Source organism: Trypanosoma equiperdum, assembly GCF_001457755.1.
Source record: "Trypanosoma equiperdum strain OVI genome assembly, contig: ctg_878, whole genome shotgun sequence".
Lineage (NCBI taxonomy): Eukaryota > Euglenozoa > Kinetoplastea > Trypanosomatida > Trypanosomatidae > Trypanosoma > Trypanosoma equiperdum.
The window spans coordinates 40,084-55,226 of record NW_027124840.1 but is presented as its reverse complement, the minus strand read 5'-3'; the positions used below and the strand labels follow the sequence as shown (position 1 = coordinate 55,226).

At 51.0% G+C, this 15,143-nt stretch overlaps 6 protein-coding genes across 6 annotated transcripts; all 6 read left to right on the top strand.

The window, feature by feature from the left end:
• Positions 1-583: 583 nt before the first annotated feature.
• On the top strand, positions 584-823 carry TEOVI_000418000 (uncharacterized protein; the record flags this gene model as incomplete). The annotated part of the gene is made up of 1 exon (XM_067226977.1): positions 584-823. One exon carries the CDS (start codon positions 584-586, stop codon positions 821-823), a length of 240 nt encoding a protein of 79 aa, XP_067083078.1.
• Positions 824-1,568: 745 nt separating this feature from the next.
• Positions 1,569-3,725, top strand: TEOVI_000417900 (uncharacterized protein; the record flags this gene model as incomplete). Its single annotated transcript, XM_067226976.1, has 1 exon — positions 1,569-3,725. The coding sequence occupies one exon, from the start codon at positions 1,569-1,571 to the stop codon at positions 3,723-3,725; it is 2,157 nt and encodes a 718-aa protein (XP_067083077.1).
• A 523-nt stretch (positions 3,726-4,248) lies between these two features.
• On the top strand, positions 4,249-6,189 carry TEOVI_000417800 (ATP-binding cassette protein, putative; the record flags this gene model as incomplete). The annotated part of the gene is made up of 1 exon (XM_067226975.1): positions 4,249-6,189. The coding sequence occupies one exon, from the start codon at positions 4,249-4,251 to the stop codon at positions 6,187-6,189; it is 1,941 nt and encodes a 646-aa protein (XP_067083076.1).
• Positions 6,190-7,126: 937 nt separating this feature from the next.
• TEOVI_000417700 (uncharacterized protein) lies at positions 7,127-12,511 on the top strand (the record flags this gene model as incomplete). Its single annotated transcript, XM_067226974.1, has 1 exon — positions 7,127-12,511. One exon carries the CDS (start codon positions 7,127-7,129, stop codon positions 12,509-12,511), a length of 5,385 nt encoding a protein of 1,794 aa, XP_067083075.1.
• Positions 12,512-12,890: 379 nt separating this feature from the next.
• TEOVI_000417600 (40S ribosomal protein S24E, putative) lies at positions 12,891-13,304 on the top strand (the record flags this gene model as incomplete). The annotated part of the gene is made up of 1 exon (XM_067226973.1): positions 12,891-13,304. The coding sequence occupies one exon, from the start codon at positions 12,891-12,893 to the stop codon at positions 13,302-13,304; it is 414 nt and encodes a 137-aa protein (XP_067083074.1).
• Positions 13,305-13,742: 438 nt separating this feature from the next.
• On the top strand, positions 13,743-14,354 carry TEOVI_000417500 (SPRY domain containing protein, putative; the record flags this gene model as incomplete). The annotated part of the gene is made up of 1 exon (XM_067226972.1): positions 13,743-14,354. The coding sequence occupies one exon, from the start codon at positions 13,743-13,745 to the stop codon at positions 14,352-14,354; it is 612 nt and encodes a 203-aa protein (XP_067083073.1).
• Positions 14,355-15,143: the final 789 nt, after the last annotated feature.

The following is a 15,143-nucleotide window of genomic DNA, read 5'->3' as shown; positions in this document are numbered from 1 at the left end:
CCATTCCGCTGTTGTGGCGGGTAGCATTTTCTTGTGGAGGGAGGTGGCTGCCTTTTTTTTTTTCTGTATTCAGACGTTGATGTTTTAGGTGACTCTCACGTGTATGCAGACACTGAACGTGAGCACGATGTTGTGATGTCTACGGGAGCTTGTACTGAAAGCTTTGCGTTTATTACGGCGAGCGCGAGCATTGCGCGTGAAGTGAGTCCACATCTAACTGCGATGTGGCGTCGGCTTCGTGTTGCCAGGCCACTTTGTCGGGGTCTGCATGTGTGTACCCCCTTTTTTTTTCAACTTTGGGGCAGATGCTGAGAGGACCTTAGCTCGGTGAAGACAGAAACAATAGGATTAGGCACAGGGAATCCCTCCTATCGAGTGCTGGTGCTCACGTGCAGTTCCCAACAACGTGGGCGCCGCCCCCCTTGTGTTCTGATAGTGCTCGCCTCTTTCATTTTGTTGTGTCCGTCATTGCGACCAAGGCTCCCTATGCGCCCGCATGCAAACAGGATAACGTCATTTATTACTAACTTTTCCTGTTTCCGCTTTCTCATCGGTCGCCGTAGTGAAGACAGGAGGAAAGAAAATGCTAGGTATTACGCCGCAACCTTGTGGTAGCAATAGTGACAGTGACGGTGACGGTGCCGGCCAGGAACTGCTGATGGCATCACTGGATTACGAGCTGCGAGTAAAAGCGTTGCGCAATGAAGCCTACCGGCAGGCTCTGAGCGAAGTTGCTGGTGAGGTTTACGAATCGGTGTACACAAAGACCTTTTGTGAGGCAATGCGGAAGCACCGAACAGAGTGGGGTATTACACCCCTATAGCCGTTCGAGGGTAGGGCCGGTGGGGAAAAGTGGCAGCGACGGGTACCGGTGGCACTGACCTCTCATAATGGCACCCGATACGCATGCGTTGCGCCATGGAGACGCATCCAGCATTTTGCAGAGCATGTCCTGCTTCAAATGGACGTCAGGCGTAGGTGGTAGCACCAAAGGAGAGGGGATCGTATGACACCTGTACGCTCCACTTTAATGGTACCAGCGGGGGCTGGAACGGCAGTTTGAGGTTACTGTTCTGCTGCTGCTCTCCGGGGGAAGGGGAAAAGGGGGCATTCACTAGTGGGGACGGCTTGTAGAACACCCCCATCCTGCACGTAAACGTCCGAGTGGTGAAGGGAGGAGTAAGAGCAACATTCCGCATAAGGGGCCATTGAATACCTCATTTGGGCGAAAAACAGGGCTGTGGCTCCTCCTTTTGATCTGCTCCACGCCGAGTAATTTTTCTCCTTCTACGCCTGGGACGTCAACCTGCGGCACGCCGTTGCGAGGTCTGGTATGCTGCTCTTGAACCACCAGTAGTATAGCAAATGAACGTGTTTGAAAGTTAATGTGCGTGCTGCTCGTATTTTTCACGAAGGATATAGCGGAGACTGTGCTTGCTGGTGCTCCATTGCAGGTGCTTCTCACCAACCCCCCGGTGCATGTACTGTGCGTCTGCTGTTATCCTCACGTTTCTCTTCCTGTCTAAATTTCCCAAGGATGTGCAAGTAAAGGCGTGTAAAGCTAACTGATGGCAGTTGACTGTTTGGCGGGAGAATGGATGCGCTACGTGAGGGAATGGCTTCAGCAGCACGATTTTTCTAAGAAAAATTCTGGTGTTGGCGGATTAACGTACACAGATTTGCTCAACTTGTTGCAAGACGGGCCGCCAGCACCACCATCGTTGTGTGCTACTTGGGAAAAGAGAGTCTGGAATCTACAGGACGAACCGCTAGCGCTGTATTACCTTCGGTGCTTGGCTTCTTCCTTTGAAAATGTTTATAGTTTTTCGGAATGTGCGTTTCTAATCAGCGCAACCTCCTCTTCGCCCTTTCCCAGGTTGCCGCATGGTTCTGACATCCATGGTGTGCTGCATCGACGTCCCATACGAGTCGTCGCGTTGCGTCTTCTGCCTACTACGACGGACATTGTTCAGCTTGGTTGGCGTGGTACAGATTTTGTGTCATCATCAACTGAGCGACTTCAACCTGCTCTCTGCAGCCGCACACACTTCGTCATACAGCTGCTGGACAGCATGCGGCATTTCTCCGCATGGGCCTATGGTGATGTTGGTACGCAGATGCGCCTGGGGGATGTACTATGCGCCGTTATGTATGCAAGCAGTATGGATGATGGAAGTACTGCTTACGTTATTCACAACACTGAACGATGTAGCGATGTGGAGTGGGTGATGCGGCCAATGCTAGCAACCGCCGAAGTGACTAGGGACCCATTCTCCCTTGTGTCGGCTACGCCACCTCTTACTTTTAAACAGCTTACGAGAGCATTTGCTCCAGAGATTGCGGGTCAAGAATTGTGCAAGTCGATGCTTCTTCTTGTCGCCACACACACGATATATCGTTCACTTCGTTGCCGCAGTCGGCGGCCTCTTCACTTGTTACTACTCGGTCCCTCCCGTTCGGGGAAGTCGGCGCTTTTGCGCGCTTTTCTTCACTTTTTAGGCTCCTGCGCCACACTTGTTGGTGCCCACGTTATGCGCGGAGGGCAGCGATCCACAGTTGCTTCGCAGGCTATCACTGCAGCGTACCCACACGTGCATCAGCAACTTCTTATGGCTGGTGCGGTTTCCGCGGTGGACTCACTCGTCATCGATGAGTTGCCTGCCAACGGCAGCGGTGCTTTCACGAATCATGTGGGAGGCCTCCTATGTGGCCTGTGTCCCATAAACAGTGGAGGCGGCAGCGGTACTGGTGGGGCTGCCACCCTGCGTGGTGGGGTGGTCCGTACCCGTGCTCAGATTACCGCTGCTTCCAATGATGACAACCTCGGCATCGCGGCTATCGTACCGCAGTTTACTCTTGTGGCTCGCACCACCGCCAACTTGCTGTTACAGAACGCTGCGTTAGTCGGCGATGAGGTTATTGCTGCTTCCGTGGCCCGCTCGCAGTCGAAGTCGGCACCTCGGTCTCGCTCTACCTCATTAGGTAGCAGCAGGGTCTCGATGTGCCACGGACCGTTAAGCAGCGCAACACTTCACATCATTGTGAAGGAGGCGCCGTGTGCCGCATCCTTGGAGGCGGCCATTCCTGTTAACGAATTCACAGCGTTTTACCTTAGCCGTCTTTCCGAGCGGTGCCAATACAGGGTCACCGAATGCGAAAAGACCTTCGGCTCACATTTGGTAGTGCTATGGGAGTTAAACATTGCACGGCTCATACTCAACGGGATTTGCAATGTTGAGGCTGAAGCTCAGAGCGGCGATTGTCGTCGTGCCTGTGTCGCTGGATGGAACGAAACCCTTGCGGAGGAGGTCTGGTTGTGTTACAAACATCACCTGTGGACTGCGGATACGGCTGCTTCAGCTTCGTCCACGACTCTCCAGTCAGCCGTGTCCGTTGCCACGACCTCAGCTGGTTTGAGCTCACTAGATCACTTCGTATCGGAAGGACCGGTCTATGGTCCCGCATCACGTTCCGCTGCTGGTGCACACAAGCGAAAAAGGGTAGGAAAAAAGGCCGCTTGCCTTGTGCTGTTGCGCCAGATGTTGGCTGAACAGCGGGCGTGTAATGGCTCAGCAGTGCCTGAAGAGGTTGTGAGGTGTCTTTTTGAGCGAATGGGTGGAGAACATCATATTGGAATGTGTTTAAGTTCGGTGATTCAGCAGCTTCTGGATGCCGGCCTTATAATAAGGAGGTTAAACGCTTATGCTGTCGTCGCTGAGGTTTGACCTACTCGTTGACACTGGTGGCATGATGGGGGGGGGGGAAGCTTACGTCTCATTACGTTTACGTACACGCATGCGTGTTTCAGGAATTTGTGTTCTTCTTTTATTTAAATACCATTCGTTTTGATCTTACTTCGATCCGGAGATTCCTTTTACATTTCAATGAAAACAAGACAAAACTGGGAGACATTGTTTCCTTTGTTTTTCATCGTGCTGCGTGCAACGCCTTTTCGTTTCCGCTGCCAGACATGGACATGCAGGTTTACGGGAGTTATTTTACCTTTCTTCTATTTTACATCGTTTTTTGTCACTGTTTTGGATGTTTACTTGGGGTTGATCGTCGTCCCCCCTCCATACTGGTGCTTCTGCTCGTGGCACTTTTGTGCCCACAAACATTCCCTCCGCTTTATTCTCCAACCACTCTGTCCCGTGAGTACGATTGTTGCGCTTCAGTTGTGCCCCACTACTTTTGAATGCATTTCATTAACTTGCTCGAAGTTTTGCACCAGCAGTAAGGACGGGTCAAATGGAGGGCAATGGCAGCCCTCCTTGTTTCACACAGTTTACAGATGCCGAAGAAGAGGAGACCTCTTTTCTAGTTAAGGGCCCAAAGCAAGAAGACCCCGCTTCATTGGGGCCAGAGAAGCCTGTGGCCTTAACGTTTAGAAATATCACATACACTGTCCAAGGTGACAAAGGGAGGCCAAAAGAAATTTTACGCGGTATCTCGGGCTATGTGAGAGGTGGTGAGTTGCTTGCCTTGCTCGGTCCGTCTGGTGCCGGTAAGTCGACGCTTCTTGACATAATGGCGCAAAGACAAAAGAGTGGGACTATAGGTGGTGAGGTGCTGTTGCAGGGGCACCCAATTCACCTGGGATCGTTTCGCCGCATCAGTGCGTACGTACAGCAGGAAGACCTGCTTTGGCCTTATTTGACTGTGAAAGAAAGCATTTCATACGCCGCCCAGCTGCGCACTCCGCCGTCGTTCACACGCAGTGTGCTGGAAACACACATCCAGCGTGTCATGCGACTTCTGGGCATCGATCACGTACAGAACTCACGAATTGGGTCGCAGATGGTCCGTGGAATCAGCGGGGGAGAAAAGAAGCGCTGCGCGATCGCCATGGAGCTGGTGTCCCAGCCATCCATTTTATTCCTTGACGAACCAACCACAGGCCTTGACACCTTTACTGCCCAACATCTCCTTACTGTCCTTAAGGAGATAGCAGCTGGTGGTGTTGCTGTTGTCTTTTCAATTCATCAGCCACGCAAAAGCATATTCCAGCTGTTTGACAAGTTGCTGCTGTTAACCGGGTCAGGTGAGCAGGCGTACTTCGGGCCCGCGAGTGCAGTCATGCGATTCCTCGAGGGTGTAGGCGTCGCGCCGCCGCAGCTGGACAATCCAGCAGATGTTTTACTGGACGCTGTGGCCGTGCCACCAAGTGAGGAGTTTTTTAAAAGTGGTGTAGGTCAAAACTGTGCTTTAGCCATGTCACGAACGTGCTCCGGCATTGTCACCGCCTTCCACACTTCACTGCTCGCCGTGGTGGAGCGTGAGATTGGTGCCATCAACGAAAGGTGCAGTTATGGATATGATGGTCTTCCAGGGGGAGACCCGTCACCATATTACCGTGGCATCACGAAACAAATCTATGTCGTGGCGTGGCGTGCGGTGTTAAGCAAACTACGGGATTCCAGCGCGGCGGTGGCCCGTATCGTTGCAGCGGCATTTTTCGGGACAGTGATCGGCTCTGTGTACTTTCAGTTGGGTAACGATCAGCTGTCTATTCGGAATCGAATGGGCTCGCTATTTTTTGTAACCATGAATACAGCGCTTTCGTGCCTAGCAACCCTTAATCTTTTCATCGAGGAGCGTGCTATTTTCGTGAGAGAGCATCGTGCCGGGATGTATTGTGTGCTTGCGTACTACATAGGGAAGATTGTTCAGGACGTGCCGATAACCGTTGTGACAAACCTCCTGTTCGACATTATAGTGTACTTCACGATGGGTCTGCAACAGGGTGTGGGTAAGTTCCTCCTCTTTTCCTGTACGTGCACATTTGTTGTGCTGAACAGCTACTTTCTTTGTTTATTCCTCTCGAGCTTGTCGAGAAACATACAAGTGGCGAACATTGTGGCACCGTTGGTGCTTGTGCTTTTGCTTCTACCCTCGGGGGGTGTCTTGATGGGCACTCAGAGCCTTCCATTCTTTTGGCGTTGGCTCAAGTATGTTTCGTTTGTGCGCTACGGCCTAGCGGGGCTTGTGGTGAACGAATTTGATGGTTTGAAGTTCGTGTGTGAGCCGAAGGTGCCCTTCTGCTTTCCGGATGGCACGACGTATGCAAGGTTGCAGGGGTATTTTCCGGAAGAACTCCCGGAATACATCGTCGCGTGTGCAGCAAGTGTTGCGGTTTACATGGTGTTGGCATTCTTCGCTTTGTTGGCGCGTGCGAAGTATCTTCAGTGAGGAAACTTCCAACGTTTTTTTTCCAACGTGCTTGTGTACTATGGTTTGCCGCGGTATCCGCGGCAAACATCATTGTATGGTCTGCTATGTGAGGAGGCAATTGCTTCCATGTTGCACCTTCTTTGGTAAGGTTATCGCTATTGTTCTTCGTGGCTGCTCGTCTCTTCGTAGACGTCCGAAGTAGTGGGGTTCCAGAGCATAACATGCACCGTTTTCCACTTTCTCACTTTATAAATTGCGGCCAGGTGTCTGACTACCATTGCTTTTGTTCTCTTCACCCCGCTTTTCGTATACTACCACTTTATACTTCCTGTTTTACTCCAATATAATGGTCCTCATTAGTTCTGTCACTGGTTTTCGGTTTATTGTCGACCTCTATTGCACCATTTACTTATGTCACTAACCTTGTTATCGCTGTTTCCCCCATCTCCTTTTGTTTCTTGTTTGTTTGTTTGAGTTTATGGGGCAAGCGAATACCGGAGTTCACCTCTTCGTTGTGACCCTTTTCTGCGTTGCCATTGTTTGCAACGCACTTGTTTTATCTTTTTACCACGTACAACCCGAGCGCCGCAGAATACAAAGTTATTAGGGGTAGCTATTTAATTCCTGCCGGTTCTTTCCTTTCCATTCTCTCCACAAGCATCTAACCCGGAGGGGAAGAGGATGCGGAAGCTGCCATCTCGTGTGGTGTAAGCGGGCACATTCAGGTTTCTTCCGTTGCGCATTTTGGACTTGTCTTCTACGTTGGGTTTGGTGAAGTGAAAAATGCAAATTGTGTGTCACTTGCCTCTATTTTTTCCCCTTTCTTTTTACGTTTTGTGATCGCTTGCTGGGAAGATACACAGGATTCATAGACGGGACGGAGAAGGGTGCGCGAGTTTTTGTATTTCTGCCCTGTGCAGGACCGTAGTCAGTAGTGCTTTTGTTTAGTTGTCAAATGTCTTTTGAGCCAGATGGCCGGGAGCAGCGGAAGCGAACGCTCGGCGTTGATTGCGTTGGTCGACTCCTATGGCGCCACTGGGAGCCAGGCGGCGAATATACCCAGAGGCTGCGGATACGAAATTTAGACATGAAAAAGCAAACTATAGTGTACCGACTGCCGCTGCGAAAGACAGTTTTTATCATGGATTTCCCCGATCCGGTTACACTCAGCAGTGGCATGGCCACCGATATTAAAGTATCTTTCCGCCCAACGGAGCTTGTTGATATTTGTGACATGTTTGAGGTGACTGTCGTTGGTCGGGGTAGCTTTTTCGTGAAATTGGAAGGGAAAATACCGACGGCGAGGGTCGAAGTGCCTCCACACCATGACTTTGGCTATGTTCCAACCGCTACCACTGCGAGGGAAATCGTCGCCATGAAGAACGTGGGTACCACCACCGTCTCGTACGAATGGGAGGTGCCGGCGCCCTTCGGCATTACACCCACAAGTGGGGAGCTTCGGGAAAATGAAACAGTGGACCTGTGCATAACTTTCACGCCGTCGGAGGCGTGTGTTTTGATTGCTCAGGCGGTGTGCAAAATGGCTGCGTGTGGTTCTTTACTCTCAACAATAAAGATATCTGGTGTTGCCAAGTACCCCTTCATCCGCGTGTCGAAGGAGCCTAGCACCGTAACCGGCTCAACTACCCCTGACGACAGCTGCCTCAGCGGTCGTGAGATGCAGTTGTTGCAGGATGGCAGGAGTCTCTTGTTAGATTTTGGTACCGTATACGTTGGTAAGGTGCACACTATGGAGTTTGATGTCGAAAATCCCTCAGTGGTTGACGCGGTGTTCAGTTTGGAGGTGGAAAGGGAGGACTTCTCATGCCCCTTTACTGCCGCACCGCGGACCGGTGTTATTCCGCGGGGGAAGGCACAGAAGTTCAAAGTTACCTTCGCTGCGACGTCGGTGGGTGCTGCCTTTTCTGACAAGCTGTGCGTAAAAGCACTCGCTGGGAACACGGTTACGTTGCTGCTGCGCGGTGTTGTGGTTGCGCCCACTGTGGTTGCTTCAGTGACTTCCATGAACTTTGGTGACATCCGGATGGAAAAGAACATCGTTGTTTATGAGCACCGCCGGGCATTGCGGCGTTCTTTTTACATCAAGAACCTCTCAGACGTGTCTGTGAACTTCTATGTTCTTGGTGTTTCTCCAGGCGCGTCATTTGTTGTAACACCGACGACCGGAGAACTCCCTGCTAAAGGCACCCAGCGGATGTGGGTGGAGTTCTGTCCTACATACCCGATGAATTATCTACGGCGATTGCACATTATCATGAACCTCACGAGACACGTTGTTTTCGTCGACTTATTTGGCTCTGCGTACGATGACAGCATCCGCCCCATGTCGTTCGGGTTGAAGGAGGTGGAGGAGTTTTTTTGGCGTCACGAGGTCGGCCTTGGGGCATCTGAACCGCAGGATTTGTTCCTCCTTTCGAAGGTTCTGCGGGGTGGCAAGGTGCCCGACACGTTGATGCATCTACTTTCCACCTCTAGTTTGGCAATGCTGCGAGATCTTCATCGTGACCCGACGACCTCCAGTGAGTTGGTGACGGGAGGTTGTCGCAAAAAGAGCGGGGGCCGTATTAGTTTCGCTCGGTGGAACTCGTCTTTCTCCACCGGCGCCCCCTTCGTGTTGAGCACAGAGGCATTAGTTTTTGTGGATTCAAGGAACGAACCTCAATATGTGAACGTGTACAACCGGAGCAACACGGTGGCGACGGCGTACTGGTGCCTCCCCACCGACTGCAGTTTCAGCGTGACGCCCATGCAGGAAGATATATTGCCTCACTCTTACTGCACCTTCACCGTTACTCGGTCGCGGGCAGCAGGCACTTCACTCCGCGACCAGCATCTTGAGTGCTATGTAAACTACAAGCAGATGCAGTCCTTCCTTTTAATCGAGGAGGGAAGTTTCACTCCTCCTCATTACTTTACCGTGCACTGCCAACAGATTATTCAGTGCTCCGATGCGGAGGCTGGAAGCATTGTTTCCTGTGTGGGGGCACCGAAGCACATCGTCTTTCCTAAGTGCCTTGTTGACGGCACCACGCACACGGTTATTGAACTGGAGAATCGTGGAGGTGTGATTGTTTCCTTCGCGGTCGCCCTACGTCTGGAGAGCCAAGAGTCGAAAGGGAAGGATTGCGGAAGTGATGCCATTAGCGGCCATGGATCAAATTCAGTTTTCGGGTGCAACCCCGTGTACGGCATAATACCAGCACGTAGTCGCGTTCCTTTGATGCTTTCTTTTAGTGCCAAAGGCGCGGCGTGGATGCGTGGAGAGATGCTCGTTCAGTTGAGCAATAGTCCTAAAGACGAGCTCCGCATAGTGCTGCACGGTGAGGGGTTTAGACCAGAGCTTCTCGTAGAGGACAGCTCTATGATTACAATGCGCCCCGCGTGCGTAACAGGCGTCACGGAGCGGTCGTTGAGAATCACGAACCCAACAACCGTACCGATTAGCTTCGAGTCATCTCCTTCACAGCCACTTCAGGGTGTAGTGTTTGTGGAACCACCGGTTGGCGTCCTACAAGCAGGGATGGGGATGAATTTGGTTGTTTCCTTCTGCCCCCAAGATCCTGTGTTGTATGAGGGGCATATAACATTCTCAATTTCGACACATGATGAAACACAGCCGAGTTCAAACGCAACACGGAGAGCTGTTGATCCTTTGGTCGGGCGGGAACGGGAGTCACAAAGCAGCAGTTGCAACAACACACCAAGAGAGCTGAGCTTAAGAGATGGCAAGCGCATCATCTCTTGCCCCTTTATGGGTGAAGGTCGTCAATCTGTAGTTGAGGTTGAACCGGTGGTGATTGAGCACGAGGGTCCAGCCGCACAGGAGAAAACATTTGAGTGGACCATATACAACAGCAGTGTGTGTGAAGTATGCTATGAGGTGAGGTGGCTCACGAAAACAAGGAGGATGAATTGGGAGGGTGAAGACACCCCAATGATTCACCTCAGTAACAACAGGTGCGGAGCATTGGCCGCCCGCTCGCACACTGTAGTACTTGTTACGTTGCGGCCTCCGGCCGGCGTGACTGACTGTATCTTGTACACACTCGTTGGCGGCAGGGGGGTAGATTTGAGTAGTATTGCTTGCCCCACAAACCTGCACGAGGTTCAACAGCACCCACACTGCGAGGTTCGCTTGAAAGGTACACGCCCGGCTGTTCAGATCACTGACGTACGCTCGTTACAGCAGCACCGCTCGCAGTTGTGGTGCCAGTTAGCTATTAATAGCATTAATAACGTGCTTGCTGCCCCTGTACAGAGCGTGGACGTAGAGAGGGACTCATTCGCCTTCCCGCAGTATGTACAGGGCGTTGAGCCAATTTACATGGATGTCGGCGTAGGTTGTGTGGATGATGATGATAAGGAGATTATGCTGTGCGTTGAGAATGCTGGATCGTGTGCAGCCCCGTTCCGGTTCTGGTACCCGATTGATCACGAAGGTGGGAACGAGACGTGGTTCGTTGAAGATGAAGAGTTGGAGGATGTGCAGCAAATTCTTTCTAACCGGTTGTTGGAAATTTCTCCTCGAGAGGGGACCATCCCCGTGAACTCCCACGCCGTTATCACCATTACGTACCGCCATGTTAGTGTCGGCACGCACTGCTTGCCCGTTTTGCTTCGGCTGGACAAGGGTAAGAAGGCTCTTCTGGTCCTTGAGGGGCGCACAGTGGCGGACAACACTCACGCTCTCGCCTTTCACCATCCACCTGTTTATCAGTTACACCCCATAGCACTCGGCGATGTCGAGCCACCGTTGCAAAGCTCAACAATTGAGAACACCTCGTCGCATCCGATGACTTACGTTGTACAGGAAGATCTTGTTGAGCAGGTTTGTGCGGCCAACTGCGGTGTTCCCGTGTTTCAGTGTATGAATCCAGAGGGTGTTATTCCCCCCGGCGGATCAACCCAGCTCCATTGGTATTTCCGCCCCCTCGAGGTGCGTACCTACACGATTGACGTTGGCCTTCAGATCGTGAATGGTGAGGGATACAGTATGCGATTCTGCGGTGTCGGATACCATCCAAAGAAGACGTCTACTGGGGAAGCATGTAACACGATTAATGATGCCTTCCTGCCCATCCCCGTTTCACCCTCGTTGCGTCTGCCTTCAAGGCTTTGCCCAGTTTCCCTTTCCATCGACGTCATGCGTATTGGTGCGGTGCCCCGCTTCTCGCTGCACCGCCGAATTTGTTATGTTGAAAACAGGCACAACTCATTTTCATACAGCTTTTCGTGGGCTACATCGCTAGAACCGGGGAGCTCAACAATTTCTGTGTCGCCGAACAGTGGCGTGGTGAGACCTGGGCAGCGCGTGCGGTGCGTTCTTGCGCTACAATGCGGCAAGCTCAGCCAAATTATCGAGGCCCCGATATTCTGCCGTGTAGTCAACGAGACGTTGATTGAGGACAAGAGTGTGAGCCCAATGTATGTGGAAGCGGCAGCAGCTCCTGAGGACGAAGAGGCCGATGAAGAAGATGATACCGATCCGTTGCTCGACGTCAAACCACAGACGAAAACGCGGTTCGAGAGGTCCACCTGCACGAAGCGTCGAGCCACCTACATGGGTAAAAAGCGGCCCTCTGTAATTGAGGCCCCGCCGGAGTATCAGAGCCTTCGTGTGCTCTCCGCGGCAGCTGCACCTGCTCTACATTCTGGTGTTGCGGATCATAACACGATGTCTCTACCACTAAAAAAACGCGCAGATGAAGGACCTGTCTTGGCCCACTCGCTTGAGGTGTTGGTGCAGGCGCGTATTATGCCCGTCGACGAGTACCAGCGGCTCTACGGGGAGTGTGCGGTCCGGCAGGTGTACTTTCCCCCGCTCTACGAGAACTACGTACGGCCTCAGAGTGCATCTTTGGTGGGAGATAGGCTCAAGCAAACAATAAAAGATTTCACTCGAGGTAATGTGAGAATTGTGCGAAGGATGCTTGAAGGGCTGTTGCGAACTGTTGTCGACTGCCCACCGGTTCGAAATGCATTCACCGAGACTATCAAAGAGGAGATTCCACAATACAGGGAGTTGGTGTCTATGGCCTCCAACTCTTTTGTGAGGGATCCTCCATCATCGACATATGGGGCGAACAAGTCAAGTGACCCGGGTTCAGGCGCAGCAGGCGCAACTGAGGCCATGCCTCCCACTACAGGAGTCACACAACGGCTCACTACAACGGCAGGAACCCCGTGCAAGGATCAGGGTGTCCTGCCACCGTGGAAGAATAGCGCATTGCTGAACTTGGTGGAGAAATTACTTAACGATGTGGCCGTGCGCACCATTACGCAGGATATGGGAGCTGGTTTACTGGGCCGCCGAAGCTAAAGTGTCGGTTGGACCATGGACCAGATACTGTCCACCCGATGATTATGCACACAAGTCTGTGCTTACCAAGATGTAACAGTAGAAAACAAAAACAATATTGTTAATGTGTGACGGTTTAGAACTATGAAAACGAAATACAATATGGATAGAGAAATGGAAGTGAATGCGAACAAGGAAAACTATCGATGTTCAATCGAGCTCTCCCACCGGTTTGTTTTAGACCCCTCTTTCTGTTTTGGTAATGTGCCCTACTAACTATTATGATTGTCGCTAACTAATCGTTGGTGTTTCTTATGTATCTGTGATTTTATCCCCCTTTGAATATCGACTCTGATATTTCAATGTTTGCCGAAACCTCCCCCAGTTCAGGATAGCAGTGATGGTCTTCCAGAAGAAGAAGGCGGAGGTGACGGTGCGAACCTCGCAGTTCAAGGTGAACAAACTGCTGAACCGCAAGCAATTCGTTGTTGAGGTGAACCACCCCGGGTGGTGCGGCACTGTTCCCGCGAAACTCATTCGCAACCGCCTCGCGTCGCTCTACAAGGTCGCTGACGAGAACCAAATTTCCGTCTTTGGCTTCAAGACGAAATTCGGTGGCGGGAAAACGACTGGTTTCGGTCTTATCTATGATGACCTTGCTGCCATGAAGCGCATTGAGCCCAACTACCGTAAGGCTCGCCTGGGTATGGGTAAGAAGAAGCTTCCGGCTCGTAAGTCAGTGAAGGAACGCCGCAACCGAAACAAGAAGATTCGTGGCAAGGCGAAGGGCAAGATGCAGACAAAGAAGAAGTAAGTGACGATGCGGCGGACAGCTGCCTGGTATTCTCGTCGTCTCGTATCCTAGGTTTCTCACTTCCTTCATGTTTTTTTTCGTTTTTATTGTTTCAATTTATTATTTAATTCAAGACCAAATGGTCGAAAAGGAACGTGGCTGGACATCGTTGTTGTTGTTGCTGTCGACCCTCGCGCAGGCCCATATCCAATGCTTGCCAAATGCATTCACATAACTTATTCATCTTACTTCTTTCCTCTCTGTATCTCCCTTATTTTTTGTGGCATGTCTGAATGCAAAGTTGAAAGGCCGTTGTGTCTCCGCGAGTGAAGACGTGGAGGTTGTTGGTCGCTTACCCTCTCTGAATTTGATTAAGTGGTTGGTGAGGAAGTGCGAAGAAACGAAGGGAAAAGGTGGGGTGCATTACAGGAGGGAATAAAGGTAGTTGAGAATTTCGGTATGGACTCAATCAATAGCGTTACGTTTGAGTGGGTCCGCGCTGGTCCGGCGTACACTTTAGACGGTCCACACGTGTATCATTCTGGTTGTTTAGGATCATATCAACCTGCCATTGGAGGTTTAGAGATGCCCGCAGGACATGGGAAGTATTTCTATGAGATCCAAACAAGCGATACGAGGTGCAAAGTCGGTGTGTGTACGGAAGATGCATTTCTTTCGAATGTTAACTTGGGGGACGTTGAGCTGCATGCAGCGCAGCCGAGCAGCTCTTTAAATAGCCGGCTGTCCGAAGCTAATTGCTGCCTCTTTAACTGCCTGACATGCGCCGTTGAGGTGAATGGTGTGGAGGTCAGGAGTTTATGGCGGTTGTTAGTTCCCTCGGCAGGCGCGCGCTTCGGGTTTCTTGTTAATACCGACGAGGGCGCCGTCCAGCTTTATGTCAATGGTGAATATCAGGGGCTCATTGCCGACACCGCTACCGGTTTTAAGGGGAAGAAACTTCGGCCGTGCATAGCGCTGGACGCTCCTCCCACATGCGGTGCGGGAGCTGAGGCAAACAAAAGCAGTGCCTCCGTCGTGCCACCGAGGAAAATTATCGCAAGTACAGCTTGAAGGAAAAGTTCCCTCTGTTTTTGCGAAATCGACCATGTGTGCGGAAGGAGGGAGGATGGAGAGGTGTTTGTGCGTGGGTTGTAGCTGGTGGAAGGGGAAAGTGGGGACGCATGGCATTTCAACAACAACTTCCGTTGACCTTTGTTGTGCGCTTTGTTTTCACTTCAGTGCTCACATTTTCCCGTTTCCCTGTCTTTTATTATTTTCCTGGTTATTTTGTCTTTAGCCTTCGCGATTTTGTTTCTTTGTTCCACATTCTATTTTTTTCTGAAGTGTTTTAACCTATTTTTTCCCCCTTCTTTTCTCATTTTCCAGGGTCTTGTTTTTTTTTTCCATGACCGCTACTAACGGTACCACTTCTGGCGCTGCTACTGTTTACTACTAATTTTTCTCCATACTGTGGATATTCCTTTATTCCGTGTAGTTTTGTGCGATCGTGCATCATTGAATCTCATTATGCAAATGTATGTATGTATGTGTGTATATGTGTGTGATATGTGACTGTACATGAGAAGGGAGGTGATCCGCAGCCACTTATTGCTGTGATCCCTAAAGGGGTGCTGAGTAGGGCACAGGGCAAGTGGATTATAATAAGATGGAGGTGGTTTACTGTTGCCTCTTTGTTTTGCCTTTTGGTGGTGGCAAGCAAGGAAGAAATGATTTTAAGTGGGAAAGATAGGTATATGTACCACCTTTGTATCTGTACTCAATTGTGTATCATAGCCCATTTACCAGGATATGATATTTTTTTTTAAAAAACGATACCACGTGTTCTTGAAAGCTCCCTCA